Below are 15,321 nucleotides of genomic sequence, written 5' to 3'. Positions count from 1 at the left end.
GTGAAGGGTCTGGAGGGGAAGCCTTTTGAGGAGCAGCTGAGGTCACTTGGTTTGTTCAGCCTGGAGGTCAGGCCTCGTTGGGATCTTCAGCATCCTCACGAGGGGCAGCAGAGGGGCAGGTACATCACGACCTCTTCACTCTTGTGACCAGTGACAGGACCTGAGGAAAGGGCTGGAGCTGAGATGGGGAGGTTTAGGTTGGATGTCAGGAAAAGGGTTTTCACCCACAGAGAGGTGGAGCATTAGAACAGGCTCCCCAGGGCAGTGGTCAGAGCCCCAAGCCTATGTGAGTTCAAGAGGTGTTTGGATAATGCTTTCATGCACATGGTGTGATTCTTGGGGTGTCCTGCATAGAGCCAGGAGTTGGACTCAGTGATTGTGAGGGGTCCCTTCCAGCTCAGCATATTCTGTGATTCTGTTCCATGACTCTGGTGTCTGCTGTGCAGCAGATGGAGCAGGGCCCATGGTGATAGTGTCTATTACACAGAGCAGTGGTGACTGAAAAACCAGCAGTATCTCCTATAAATCTCACAGCTCATGTAGCTGCTGCTTCCAGAAGAGCTCTGTATGCGTTGAGAAGAATTTTTTCTGTGCTATTTCTTTCTTTTGGTATTCTTATGCAGGAGAATAAAATGCAGATTATCAATGCAGTTTGATAACCATTTGTTTCTGGTTTCAAAAGCTCCCGTGCTTTCAGAAAGCCCAGAAGGGCAATATACCTTCAGCCCATTTAAGATTTATAAAGTGTGTCAAACGGCTGATATGAAATCGGTTAAACAGATCACTGTTGTGGCTCTCTATTCTTTCTCATCTCAGGTATTTCTGGAGACAAGGTAGAGATAGACCCTGTTACTAATCAGAAGGCCAGCACTAAGTTTTGGATTAAGCAGAAACCCATTTCAATCGATTCTGAACTCCTCTGTGCCTGTGACCTTGCGGAAGAAAAAAGCCCAAGTGAGTAGTCCTTTTTATTTATGTTCCCTCTCCTCTCCCTCCCTGGATGTGCTCGATGTCCAAAGAATTATTGCTACCATGTCCTTTTCTTTCTATAGGTGTATTTTATTCATTACAGGATGTTTTTAATCTGACTCAATTCTGTTATAGAGAACACAGCATAAACAGACACACATTTTACAAGTGTCCTTTGGTGCTGCTCTCAGCTAATGGCATCATTCAGTGTTTCTTGCCCACTGTCACACCAAGGGAACACTGGCTCTGCCCAGCTGTCTGCAGCCCCACAGCACATCAGGAAAATACATGTTTCAATATAATTGCAATTTTTTGAATTTTTTTTTACATCCAGACTGGTGCAACTGAGGATCTTGGATATACAGTAAGTGTCAGCTCAGTGTGAATTTAGCTCAGCCATGGCTGCAGGGTCACTGGGATTGGAGGTGCTGCTCTGAGTGTTCCATTTTGTAGTGGTGGCTGTGCTGGGCTCTGAGGACAGGCTGGATGTCCCAGCTCACAGTCATCACCCAGAGGTCAGAAGTGGCTGTTTAGAGTGTGGCTTCAAAAGCCAAGGGCTTCTGGTTGTTGCATCAGTGGAGTAATGAGAGTCTCTATCTGGAAAATTTGTTTTAAAAAGCACAAGATGGGCCCTGGGGGACTCGGGCAATGTCTCCCAGTGGGGCCAAGATGGAACTGTCTACGATCAAAAAGCAACTGTAGTTCAAAAGCTCAGATGGATTTTATTGCACTTGTGCCTCTGCAGAGTAGGGATGCTGGTATTAAGTACTTATCTGCAAGGTGACAGAGAGGGAGAATTATGTGATACATATTTACAGAGGTAATGATCTGTTGAATTCTCTTGGAAGAGTAAATTTATGGCTGCCACAGATTTTATCAGCAATTATTGAACTATATCCTTCTCTCCTTCATTACCCCTCCCTACCTCCATGTTCTTGGTCTAGTCATTGTCTTCCTTTTCTGTCTCTCCATCAAGATTTCTTGGTCCTTGGGGAGGCACAACCCCAAGGAGAAGCTTCCCCAATGACCAGGTGGTCTGAAACACGTGAGGGTTGTGTACAGTGCAAGGGGCAGTTTGCCCTGGTAAATCCTGTCACACCTCTGGGTTGGAGCCACATTTCATTGCAAATGCAAACACTTGAGGAGATAAAATTGTGCCCCAAAAATGAGACTGTATTTGAAGAGCTGACCTTGAAACCCGAGGTTTCCACTTCTATCAACCAGCCTGAGGCACCCAGGGGTCCCTGGAGACCTCGGACCGCGTCCTGCTGGGCTGGGGCTCTCTGGCCCCAGAGGCAGCACCTGCTGCTGTGGGAAATGATGTCTGTACCCAAATCTTGCCAACCCAGGTATTTCAGCCCCCAAATAGAGTCCAGGTGCAGAAGGGCTGTACCTGCATGTGGGGACCATTGAGTGAAGAATCATGGTGGCTTTGGAGAGGACACTGACAGGTTGCAACAAAGGCAACTGTTATGGTCCTGAGGGGTTTATTTGCACGTTTCACGTGACCATCTTAAACTTCTCCTACTAAATAATGGTTCAACAGAGTTCCAAAAGGAGAAAATACTTCCTTCTGAAACTACTGACCTTTTCCCAACTCACTAAAGATGTTCCAAAAGTCATTATTTTAGGCCAGCAGAAGAGACTTTTAGTGTGACATCTCAGAATGATGCATTTTGTGGAACTGAGCAGCAGATCAGTATCTCTTGAATTTTAAATGGAAAAAAGTTATTTTAGTAGCATAAAGGAATGAAACTCACTGTATTTCACAAGTTTTGTCTGTGATTTTTATCAGCACGGTGATGTATGTTTGTAGCAGAGTTTACATCAAAAATTATTCCCAGATCTTCCTTGAGTGAATTATTGCAAAGAGAGGCTGAGTACAGATAAGGTCTTTGAGTTCTGCAATATATTTTGTTTTCATATTTTTATCTTTTGTAACACAAACATGCTCCATCTCCTCTTTCAGAAGTGCTCTGCACACACACTGGTGCTTGTCCTGTTACACCGGGTGAAACACAGGGTCTGGGTTTGGAGCTGCCTTCCCTCCCCAAGCATCGTGGTAGGGTGAGAACCCAGCTGAGCCCTGCTTGGAGAGGTGAAGAGTTTGCAGGAGCTGCCAAATGTGACTGTACTTTTTAGTAAGGACAGGGGGTGTTGGGAGTCAAGGCTGAGTGCTGGGACCGGTGTCTTGGTGGAGAGCCTTGTGTGCATGTTCTTTGGTTTTCTCTGAACAGGTTCATGCAGTGAAGTTTTAGTGGCACTTGCACATGTGTGAAAGGACTCAACAGCTTCAGAGCTGATGTGGTGTGAATATTTATGGGTGGTTTGGAGCCGTTCTGGACAGGCTGAGCTTTCCTGTGCCACAAGTTGTGGAACTCAGAACTGCCTTCAGTGAGGACAGAAAACGAAAACAGAAAGCTCTGACATCTCGCTTGCCGTTAGTGGGGGGAATGTAGGCAGGGATGGCTGATGATTTTTGTTTGCCCTTGTAGTAGCCCTGGGTCAGAATTTGAATTTTTATTTGTAAATTAAATCCGACTCCCTTCATTTAGACCAAGGGAAGAGGTAATGGCCCTGCTGGCTCACTCCAGTGCCATCAGAACCTGAGAACACTGGGCATGAAAGGCTTCTTTAAATCAGGTTCAGCCTGATTATCACGAGAGATTCTGAATGTTTTGAATCTTGAAAGGAAGCATCCTATCATGGAGAAATAAGATTTAAGCCTTAATAAAGTAGTTGTCATTTTTATAGCTGAAAAGAGCTTTGTATCTCAATTAAGTGTACATAATATAAAGTCTTAAGGAAGCAACATAATAAGTTTAATACAATTATATCCCTTTGCAATAGTGTAATTTAAAGGAAATCTGATTCTGGTAATGTCTCTTACATTACTTGGACAAGAGAGAAACTTCAGTGTCACTGCCCACTGCCTCCGTGCTCTGTGTCCGAGCACGGCCGTGAGGGATGTGCCATGTCCGGGGCTGCCTGGGGAGGGACCAGGAGCTCAGGGAGCCCTGCGGTGCCACCGGGGCCGGTCAGCCGGGCACTCACCGTGGGCTTCTCCCATTCATCTGTGTCCTACACGAGCTGCAGAAATTGGATTTGTTTGATAATTTACTTGAGACACTGAAGCAAGGTTCTCTGTGACCCTTTATCTGCCTTTTTTTTTTTGTTTTCATAAAGCAGAGACATCTCAGTTACTAGGTCAAAATACCCTCAATATGAAGGTAAGTCTAAACAAAGGTGTTCTGTAGGTCACGGAGTACATGGGTAACTTCGGTTTGTAATTTAATTGCCCGCTTTGCACCCTGCAGCTGAAGATTTCCTTTAAATTCTGATTCCATTGTTGCACTGGGGCTTAACAGAGTGTTAACCTGGTAATAGGCACAGGGCCTCCCCATTATATGTCTCGCTATCGAGCGGTTCTGCATGACTAGTTAAAAAAGATGGCAAGAAGATTAATGAAAGCCGTGAGTACAGAAGGGGGGCAGGTACCTCGGCAAGACTTGCAGCGAGGAGATATTAGAGCTGAACCAGAGCTTGGCTTTTTCTTTATCCCGTGACCTTTGAACCTGCCTTACTGTCGAGAGCTGCCAGCCGAGCCGACGTTTTGATTGATGTTGCTACACGAGTCAGTCTTTCCCATTGAATTCCACATCTGCACGAAAATAGCTTTTCCAGCAGTATTCACCCTGGCTGTAAGTGATAGCCAGAGCGATGCCTGAACCCCCTTTCTGTAGTTTTCATTTAAAGCTAAAGGTATTTGATGTTTTAATTCAGTGTCCAGTTCCTCCTGATTATGCACGTTGGGTAATACTGACTTAATGAATTCGTTGTTGGGTTGTGGAAGGGCTGAAAATACACAGAAAGCACTGGGAAGGCATCGGGTTCCTGCTGCTCTGGGAGCTCAAATAGAGACGTTGCAGGTTTGCTCAGAGCCTGCAGTGGGGCCAGAGCAGAGGCAGCGATTACCTGTGTGCTCTGCAAATGGTGCACAAAATGTCCTGTGCTAGTTCCTGAGATCCCTGCTCCCACTGTGGATGATGCAGAGCACCTGTGAAGTAACAGAATAAAATGCCTTCTTGATAGGAGACTAATAACCAGTTCTGATCAAAAGGTAAAAAACAGGTTCAGCAGAGAAAATGTTCCCAAACTTCAGGCTCGAAGTGAAAGGGCTGTGCAAGTGTGGAACAGAAGGGATGAGCCCACGGGCACGTGGCCGTGCTGTGCAGGCAGGGGCTGCCTCGGGGGACGGCAGCAGGGCACAGATGGCTGTGGCTGTGCCGCCAGCCCCCTGTGCCGTGGGGGGCCCGTGTGCCGTGGGGGGCTCCATGGGGGGCTCTGTGTGCCGTGGGGGCTCAGGGCTGAGCCCGGGGGGCCTCAGGAGCCTGCGTGGCCTGGGCAGCTCTCGGTGGGATGTGTCCCACAGAGCAGGGCCTGGCAGTGGGGGGTCCCGGTGTCCCTGTGCAGGGCTGGGCAGTGGTTTGGGGGCAGTGGGGGGTCCCGGTGTCCCTGTACAGGGACGGGCAGTGGTCTGGGGACAGCATCACTGGAGCAGCTCCTGCCGCAGCCAGGGCTGTGCTGATTAACTGCGTCCCCCTTGAACAGCTTCTCCATAAAAGTTCTCCTGAGCGCAATCAGGAGCGTGCATTGCCTCATCCTTTTAACAAATCTGTTTTGTAGCCCTATTAAAAGGGGTCTTCATCTATCCTGTCAAAGCTATTCTGCTGGGGTTTTTTAGTTTAATTACACTATCCAATTAAAACTCCTCGCTTCATTTTGATTCGCCTCTCCTCGGGCCTGAGTGGATGTGACATTTACAAGGCTCGCCTCTCAGGCAGACAATGCGTGATTGATGAGCTGCAGACGCAGTGGAGGAGCCGATTGCCATGTGGAAACACTGCTTAGTGCATTTTGATTTATTTATCATCTTTTTTCCCAAACAAGGTTGCTGGTGAAGAGGTTTTGGGCAACCCCAAATTCCACCTCAATTTTCAGCATTTTTGCAAAAATTTTTATTAGTATTCTGCCTTTGATAATAATTTGAAGAAGAAACAAAAGGCTTTGAGGAAAAAAAATCCAGATGTGTGAATAGTTACCACAATTTGACACAAAAGTGGGTGTGTGCAGCACTTCAGTTGCAGCTCTGCTTTCAGGACATCTGGACACAAGGCACCCTCTAAGAGCAATGCTGTGTAACAAGCCTACAGTGGAACATAAAGACCTGAGTTGGAGGAAAAGAGATCATGGAGTATGCTGCTCCCTGAGAGAACGGGGCAAGCCCACAGGACTACAGCTGTTATTTTTTTCCTTAACATTCATATCATTTGTTCCTGCTAAAATACTGCCTGGTTTGAGGAGATCCATTCCAGGCTCATGGTGAGCAGCCTGAACCCATCGGTAGCTCCACTGGTATCAGCAGGGTCAGGATTTCATCCAGAACTGGTTGCCATCACTGCCTCTAAATTATGTACCTCTGGGATAAATATCACTTGCATAAAATGGACTTAACCCCCCTTTTACACCCAGGCCAATGTCCCTGGTCAGTCTGTGACCCTAACCAAGCTCGGTACATTGGTGGTTTTATTTTTCTTATTCCTTGTCTTTTTGCTGGTGTGTTTCTAATTCTTTTTCATCCTTTCTGGGCCTGTGAGAAGAGATTTCAGGGTCTGATCCTGTGTTTCTGAAGTGGTGAGAATCAGTGATGTCAAATGATGTCCATAAGTGCTTTGTTCTTCAGAGAGGTCCTTTTCCAGCTATTTATTCCACTAATAACTCTTAATTGTTGACTTCTGCCTTATGGCCCTGTAATGACAAAGCAATCAGCAAGGTATATTGAAAAATTAACATAAATTTGCATTTCCCAGTGTTTGTTTTCTGTTTTGTCCAATTCATGAATATTCTTTTCATCCTCCATCTAATTAGTGATTTAATTCTGTGCATACTGTTTAAAGAGTGGCTTTGGCAAAGAGATGGTTTTGCTATGGGCTGAATTGTGAGGTGGGAGGGGAAGAAGAAAAACTCTTTCCAGTCTTGTCAGATTTGGTTAAAAAATTGTCTTTTCTTGTGCAAATTCACATCCTTCCAGTGCTTTCCAGGCATTCTGTATTTCCAGGCACACTGTTTTCCAGTATTGTTTAGACTCTGATAAAAAGAGTTTATTACTTAGATTAAAAAGTAATAATTTTTTCACCTTATCAGGTGCAGAGCAGTGGCCCGCCAAGGGTTTGGATATTTTCCCGGGATTGCAGGAATTAGCACAGGATTTACTGCTGCCTGTAGAACACACTTTGGTCAGTAATTCTGGAGCTGGAATTCCGCAGGATTGCTCACTGCTGTGTGTGAACACAGGGACATGGGGCAGCTGGGCACTGAAGCACAGGGCAGAGGCTGCACCAGGGCTTTCACCAGCCTTTGGGAGGGGGAGGAGAAGGGTGAGCTCGGCACTGCAGAGCCTCTGCCTTCCCTTGCTGGCAGTGCAGTGGTGCTAAAAATCAGGAGACATGGCAAACAGCTGGCTGTAAGACATGGTGCTGAAGGAGTAAATGAGCTCTCCTCGGTGAGTTCCCAGTGAATTAGCATCCTGCCCTTCCGCCAGCATCGGCTGTGGGCTCCTCTCCAGGAGTAACCACACAGGAACCCATTAGTGCTGGGCTTGGAGAAGATTTATCAGCGTTCCGAGCGGAGGCCAAAGGGCACTGTTGGGAAGACGTTGCTCTCCTGCTGTGGCAGCAGGGTCAGCCCTGGGCTGGGCAGCAGCAGGGCTGGAGAGGAGCACGAGACCCCTGGGCTGTGCCGAGCTTGCTGTGGGTTGGGCCTGCACAAAAGCTGTTGGTAACAGATGAGTTTCTGTTATTCCATTTGCTTTCCACAACTGTTTTATCAGATAAACATAGTTGGGAATAACATGGATTTCCTGTTGTGCAGCTAATTAATCCTGATTGCAGGACACTGAGGTTCCCCCCAAACACCAAAGCGCTGTGGCTGTGGAACTGGTGGTAATGGAGCTACTGGTGCAGAGTCTGCATGTGGTTTGAATCTCCCATCACGTGCAGTAAGAGCCACTTGAGCTGCTGCTGTTTGTTACCAGTTCCTCTTATATGGAAACATCAAACCATGGAAGCTCCTATTGATCTTGGAATTGTCAGGGGTGGTGCTCTATTGGAAAGAGGTACATCACATATTTAAGTACTCTTGGAAATGGAAATCAATCTCACAATTCATAAATTCTATCTGGCTAGAAGAGTAGCAGAGCAAAGTGCCAGTTAGGATTTCAGTGCACTCATATTTCACATCTTAAATAGTGTGATGTGGACTCAGAACCCATAAACATGATGCCATAATGGGGCTTTCTAAGGAAAAGTCTTCTTGGCTTCTTTCCACTGCATCACGAGTGACGGGCAGGATGGGGCTGCGTGTCCTGCACAGCTGGCCCTGCACAGCTGGTCCTGCACAGCCACAGATTCAGCAGCAGTGTTGTGTCCCCTGCAGCTCCCAGAGCCCCTGCAGAGTGTGCTGGGCTTGGCCAGTGCCAGGCCAGAAAGGCAGGGCCAGAGCAGCCCCTGTGCCAGTGGAACTGGGAGCTGCCCTTGGCAGTGCTGCCTGGCGAGCTGTGCCAGAGGGGTCCCACACAGCACGGGGTGGGCACTGGGCTCCCAGGGAGCAGGGCAGGCTCTGTCTCCCACTGCTTGGCACTTTGGGATTGGTATGGGCATCTGTTGCTCTATTGCCATTGGGAGAGCTGACTCCTCACATCCGAAAATCAGTGCTGGGGGAAGCTCTGGGTTGTGCTGCTGGTCAGCTGGGCTGGTGCTTCTGCCAGAAAGGAGGAGCAGCTCCCTGGTGTGAAGGAAAGCTGGGGGTCCTGTGTGGGGTTTCTCGTCAGGCACAGCAGAGGCCATGATCTGCTTGATTTCCACAGGACCATTTCAGGCTGTGGCTCTGTGCCCTTCCCCTCTGCAGTGACACCAGATCATCCTGCCCTGCCCTGCTGTGGGCAGTGCTGTGCCATCCCATCCCATGCCATCCCATGCCGTGCCATGCTGTGCCATGCCATGCTGTGCCACCCCACACACCCAGCCATCCTCCACCATGGCAGCAGTGAACACCTGAACAGGTTTTGTCTTGATCCACAGCAAGAACCACCCAATGAACTTTCAAACCCAAAATACAGCAGTGTACTGGGATCGTCCTGACCCTGTTCTGTGCCATTCTCGTTTTCAGTAATCAGTGTCCGTAACTGGAATGTTCAGTGTCCAAGGAAAATGGTGGGAGCTGGTGGGCGTGGTGCTGTGTCCCATCCCAGGAGTGGTGCAGGAGCACTTTTGGAATCATTAAGATGCTGCATTCCAGGCAGAGCTGCATTCATTAACATGTTGATGAGCTCCCAGCTTGGATTTCTGCATTTTTAGTACCACTAGGGTATCATTTGTCAAATGATTTAAAGGGTGGGGTTTTTTCTTCTTATTATTAGCCAATTTTTCAATATAGAATTTATATTCCAGATTAGTGCGTCATAATGGTGTTTAATTAACACTCCACAATAAAATACTTGCATCTCAAATTTCCTGGCCACCAATCTGAGCATATATCAGTCACTTTTTGGAAATCTGGAGAATTAGATAATGTAAATAAGATTTCCAATTAGCTTTCCTGCAGGAAAGACCTGGATTTACAGTAACATGGCTGTTGCTTTATGGATTGCTAACTCTGACTGTCGAACTGAATAAATTAGGAGAAAACTGTTGGAAAAGTATCATGTACAGAATATGCTTAGTTTTCATTTTGAAGCCATCAGCATTCACACAAGTGAAGGATATTTTGCCTTCCCACACGTTCCATATTTTACCTTTGTGTTGCAGTTGTCCCTCCTGGCCCTGTACGTCAGTCCTGGGCTGTTCTCCCAGGGCAGCCGGGGAGTGGCCGGGCCGGTGGCACCGTGTGTCCACTCCACCCCTGGGACCCTCCTTGTGGGACTGGCCCCGAGCAGTGGAGCTGCCAGCAAATTACAGCCACAGTTTAATTGACCCCGCTGCAGGAGGGGCAGTCCTGGCTCTCAGTGTGCTCCGAGTGTGCTGGGCAGGTCCCTTGGTGCTGTGGGTCCTTGGTGCTGTGGGTCCCTTGGTGCTGTGCAGTGGGGCCATTCCCCTTCCCCATCAGCAGCCAGGTGGGTTCGGGGCATGTTTTGGGGTGAGGTTTTTGAGTGATGATTTTGGGATTAATTGCCCTTTTTCAACACAACACTCCCCTGTGCGTGGTGATTCTCCGGTGAGCGCCGGTGTGGGCCGAGCAGAGCTAACCAGCCATTTGATGGATTTTTGCATTTCCTGCAGTGGGGATGTGATGGGAAAAGGAACTTTATTGACTGGAGTTCAGCTGCTCCTGTAAGCCACCACTTGCCTTAAATTGAAATGACATGAGAAGCCTGTCAGCATTTCATTGCTTCCTTCTGTCGTGCTGATGGTACGCGGAGATCACCATCTGTGGTTTTCTTCTGTCAGGCACACGAGCTCTGCTCAAACTTTACAGGAATATTCTGAACAGTTTTTTTCTTATCTTCACAGGTCATGCAATATTTAAACTTACATATCTAAGCAATCATGACTACAAACACCTTTACTTTGAATCAGATGCTGCTACTGTCAATGAAATTGTACTGAAGGTGAGTATTAAATTTTAACGTGACCCAAAATCCTGGTGTTTTACCACTTGTTAGACATGAGAATGAGAATTCAGGAGGCTCTGGAAACACACGAGGCCTGAGGACCACTGAGGTGTGTTTAACCTGCCAGACTGGCTGCTCCCTGCCTGTTGTTTTATTCATCCTTCAAACAGTTGCTGCCTGTCTGTGTGTAGCATTTCCTTTTGTGCTTGTTTCTAGTTAATAGAGACACGGATTTTCTGTGGAATTTTATAGGAAACTACCAAATTTTATTGTGTCCGGGTAGTTCCCACCCCTGGACACGAGGTGCTCAGCATCCCCATGCCATGCAGAGGTGTGGGGGCTGCGTGGGGCTGGGTGCTCCTGCCCCTCACCCAGGTGTTCCCACAGAGCACCCAGGGGCTCTTCCTCACCCGATCCTTCCCCTGGGGCTCTGTACAGACACGTGCTCCCTTGCTTTGGGAAACAAATTATTGTTACACTCTTGGAAGAGTAAATGGAATTTTCCACAAGTTCATCTTTCGTAGCAAGTCAAAATTCAAAAGCAGTAATTCTGGCAAACCATCTGTTATGTTTGCTTTTATTGGCTGTGTGGAGTTTGGAGGATTGTTAAATAACTGACGTGCGATAAAATAACTTTTATTCATAACACAGGAGGTGAACGTGTTTGAGGGGTTTTCTGTTTTGTGAGCTGTTAGGCCAATTCTTTTGTTCCCACTTTATCTTAAAGCAGCTATTGTAATCCAGAACACCTACAATCATGGCATCACAAAATCACTAAGGTTGGAAAAGACCTCCAAGATCATCAAGTCCAACCTTTCACTGATACCCCCATGCCCACTAACCACATCATGGAGTGCTTGTTTTTTGAACACTTCCAGGGATGGTGACTCCACATATCTGAGACTGGTCATAAAAGAAGGCTAACAAAAAAGGTTTACTGTGAATAATATGAATATTCAAGAGAGAAATACTATTGAACAGTACTTTTTTCTTAAGTTGCCATTCCTTTACCTAGAACATTCTCTGGTTTCATGCACAAGTCATTGGTTTGTTTTCAATTCCATCAGCATTAGAAGATGCAGAAAAATCAGACTTTTCAAATTAGGTTTTTTACATGATCAAGTGAGAAAAATGGAGGCTTTATTGACCATGAAAATTCCCTATATTTTTATGCCTTAAGCTGTAATATGCAATGAAAGTGAAACACTCTACAGTGCATAAAATTGTGCAAGTTTTAAGCCACAGCATATTAACCAGCTAATGGCAGACCAAAGGGCATTTTTATCTTTTTGATTCTTGCATTAACCTTCCATTAAAATTATCTGTGAGATTATCACAAAGCACTGGAGATAATAAATTTAGGGAGTAGCAGGCTTGTTAAATATCATTTAAAAATGCTTTCATCAAGTAAAATGTGCCAAAACACAGAAAAACTCTGAGATTAGCTGAGTATGCAAACATCATAATGGAAGAATTATTTTTATTGAGGCTGATAAAGTCCTTTATTGAAGCCCATTACTGGATTATCCCAATGCTGGGGCTCTGCTCGCCGCCTTCACCAGAGATTTGGGTGACCAGGTGGGCCAAGGGACGAGGGACATGGGCAGGTGTGCTGGGCTCTTCTGGTGCTCCAGGCTCTCTCTGTCATCATTGTCCTGGTGGCCACTGGGACCAGTTACCCCAAGGCCCTGTTGGGTGTGTGGTGTGGGGGTCCCTGCCCATCCCAGGCCATCCTGCTCAACCACTGAGGGCATTAATCACCTCGTGTCTTGCAGGTTAACTATATTCTAGAGTCACGAGCAAGCACAGCCAGAGCAGATTATTTTGCTCAGAAACAAAGAAAACTGAGCAGGAGAACAAGCTTTAGCTTCCAGAAGGAGAAGAAGTCGGGACAGCAGTGAGGCCGAGCCTCCGGCAGAGCCTGTGCCGCGTTCGGAGCCGCTCCCGCCGCCCGGACTGGGGGAGCCAGGACTGTGGAGCTCCTGCTGCCCGAGGGCAGGAGCGCCGGGAAGGAATCTGAACTATCCCGTCTCACGGCTGGAAGATTATCCCTCGTCGGTGATGGGAAGTCTCCCCTGTGACAGAAATAAAGAGCCATATCAGCCGGAAAGAAGACTGTTACGCTTCAGGTTCCTTTGATTAGAAATAAGAGAATGACGTAGACTGGCATCATTTAATTACTGTATTATGTACAATCACAAGAAGAGATGTGATTACATATTATTTCACAGCCTGGTTAAAATAAATTATATACATCTGTAATCCACCCACGTACACGCAGGTATTGCTTGTGACATGATCAAATTTCTAAAAACAAAATGTAGGACAAATGTATCCATTTTTACTATTAATAAACAGATGTAATCTTTTTCAAGGTCCATATGATGCACAGTTCTTTTGGGGGGAGGCTGCAGTCCCAGATGGTTTCACTTCTGTTGCTGAAGTGCAGGAGGCATCCGTGAGCCAGGAACAGCAGCCGTGGCAGGGGAGCTCTTAGTGAGGGATGCTGAGACAGTCGAGTCTGTTGTTGTTTGTTTTGTTCAAAAATATTTTTAACTGTGCTTTTCAGCTTTGCATACGCTTTATTGGAAGTTCCTTGCTGTAGTTGGAAATCCACAGCAGCGTCTTGGTGCTGGAGAGGAGCATCCTCCTGCCCAGGACCCACAGCTGCTGCTGCCCCAGGTCTGGCCCTTCCTCTGAGGCACCTTGCACCTGGGACTGAGAAATGCCTTCACCTTTTCTTAATATTATTCTTTAAAAATAAAAATTAATACCTACTTTGTACTGGGATTTGAAACTATGTTGGCTTTGTCCATCCTTAATACATCAGGGAACATGGGAATGGGATTGCTGAGACCCAGAGCCACGTTTTTGGTTGAATTCACCAGAGGTGTCTTTCATCCATCTCTCCAGGTCGCTGGAGCTCTGCACACACATCCCTGTATCATGGAACTGCCCTGGTTCCACACGGCATTGAACCCCACGGGGCTGGGGCCAGCTGAGCACGGCAGTCCCACGGCACAGCCTGACCTCTGCCAGCTCCCACCTTGCTTTTGTACAGAGAAAATGTCCTGAGCCCTGAGCCTTAACACGTTGTGCAGGAACAACCCCGAGGCAGAGGGAGGGTCTGTGTCTCTGTGTCTCCCCTGCTGTGCTGTCGGTTCAGCCCTCCCAGTGCCCACACCACTGAGGCCAGGCCTCGCTGTACAGTCTTCCATGGTATCTGCAAAATGAGAAACGCTATTTTATAGTATGTTATTAATTTTTTAAATATTTTCTATGTGCAAATGCGGCACAGATGCAATGGGGGAAACCCCTTTGATGTAAATGACTCCTTTAACCGACTGTGAACTATTTAACATTAAAGTTGCTCTGTGAATGTTCTTTGGCCACCCAGTTTCAATTCTTTTTAACTGAGCTGAAAAATTGCCTATTTGATATCAGGAACTGCAGCAGTCTCCTGTTTCCATGGCCATAGTGCTGCTGTCAGCCCCTCACGTGTATTTATCATCAGCAGGGATTCAGCATGTGCAGGTTTGCTCTCAGTAAAGCCTAAAAATTCAAATAATACAATCTCTGCTGTCTGTGGTGACATTTGTGGCACAGTCCCTTGCCCAGATCATGTGTGTTCACACCCTCTCATCAGTCACCTGCCACTGGCTGTTCCCAGTGTGGGTGTTCCTGGGAGCCAGGGCAGGGATGGGTGGATGGAGGGACAGGGAGATGCTGCGGGTGGAGGCTGCTCCAAGGACTGAGTGAGGAGCAGGGAACATTGGAGCCCAGAATGAGTTTATTTGCTCCAAAAGAGCCATTGACAGTTAAAAAGCAAATTTGCTTTCAAAGATCAGATCCAATTGGATACATGGCATGCAGGAAACCTTTCTTAAATCCTGGAAAGATCCGGCATTCCAAGAGCTGAGCAGCCCCCCTGCAGAACAGACATTTCTGCTCCTCAGTGTTTCTGAAGGAGTTAAATTGGAGCTCATGGCTGCAATCTGTGCACAGCTGAGCAGGGACCCATCACGGGCTGGTCTTTCCCCGGTAGTCGTAGATGTAATTGAGTCAGATGGGCATTCAACTGGGTCAGCAAGGCAAGCTGTTCCTCCATCCCTGCTCCTGGGCTCTGGCACAGGAGGGTGGATGCAGCTCATGCACTGAGGATGACTCTGGCCTGCCGTGCACTGGGAGCTGGTGGAGGCAGCAGAGGTTTTCTGAATTTTCTCTGGCTCTGGCTGTTGGAGGAGTCCTGTCTGCAGGGACAATCCCCCTCCTTCTCCTTGGCTTTATCAGAGCATTGGGACCACAAGAGTGGCCTTTGAGCAGGAAACACACAGGGCACCCAGGCATGTGCTGGCACCCAAGGCCAGAGCACTGGATGCTCTCCCTGGCCCCACAGGGGTTTGCCATGGACTCTCACAGGAGCAATTCAAGCCAGAGGCTCCTTTGGGTTTGGGTTGGCAGGAGCCTGGTGCATCCCGGCAGTTTTGCAGCTGCCCCTCAGACAAGGCTAGGACCTGGCACCGGGACGAGCAGGCAAAACCCATCACAGAGCCCTGGGTGCAGCCCTGAGATTAATGGGGGGAGTTATTTATGGAGACATGTTTGTAATGGGCCCATGAATTCATGGAAATGCGCTGCCGTGGTGGCGGGTGGTGCTGGGTGCTGCTGCTGCAGCTGAAATTAAT

The 15,321-nt window shown here is 47.5% G+C and overlaps 1 protein-coding gene across 5 annotated transcripts in view; it reads left to right on the top strand.

Moving 5' to 3' along the window:
* MAPKAP1 (mitogen-activated protein kinase associated protein 1) overlaps positions 1 to 14,028 on the top strand; it is an 88,711-nt gene extending 74,683 nt beyond the window's left edge. For all 5 annotated transcript variants that reach the window (XM_017810337.1, XM_017810336.1, XM_017810338.1 and 2 more), the window contains 3 exons: positions 817 to 954; positions 10,536 to 10,633; positions 12,412 to 14,028. In XM_017810337.1, coding sequence (XP_017665826.1) covers positions 817 to 954; positions 10,536 to 10,633; positions 12,412 to 12,537 — 362 coding nt within the window. In that variant the 3' untranslated portion in view covers positions 12,538 to 14,028. The remainder of the gene's footprint in view (positions 1 to 816; positions 955 to 10,535; positions 10,634 to 12,411) is intronic.
* The last annotated feature ends 1,293 nt before the right edge of the window (positions 14,029 to 15,321 follow it).

The sequence above is a fragment of the Lepidothrix coronata genome, unplaced genomic scaffold (assembly GCF_001604755.1).
Source record: "Lepidothrix coronata isolate B3197 unplaced genomic scaffold, Lepidothrix_coronata-1.0 Scaffold28, whole genome shotgun sequence".
In the NCBI taxonomy this organism is placed as follows: Eukaryota; Metazoa; Chordata; class Aves; order Passeriformes; family Pipridae; genus Lepidothrix; species Lepidothrix coronata.
This window is presented reverse-complemented; position numbering and strand designations above follow the sequence as displayed.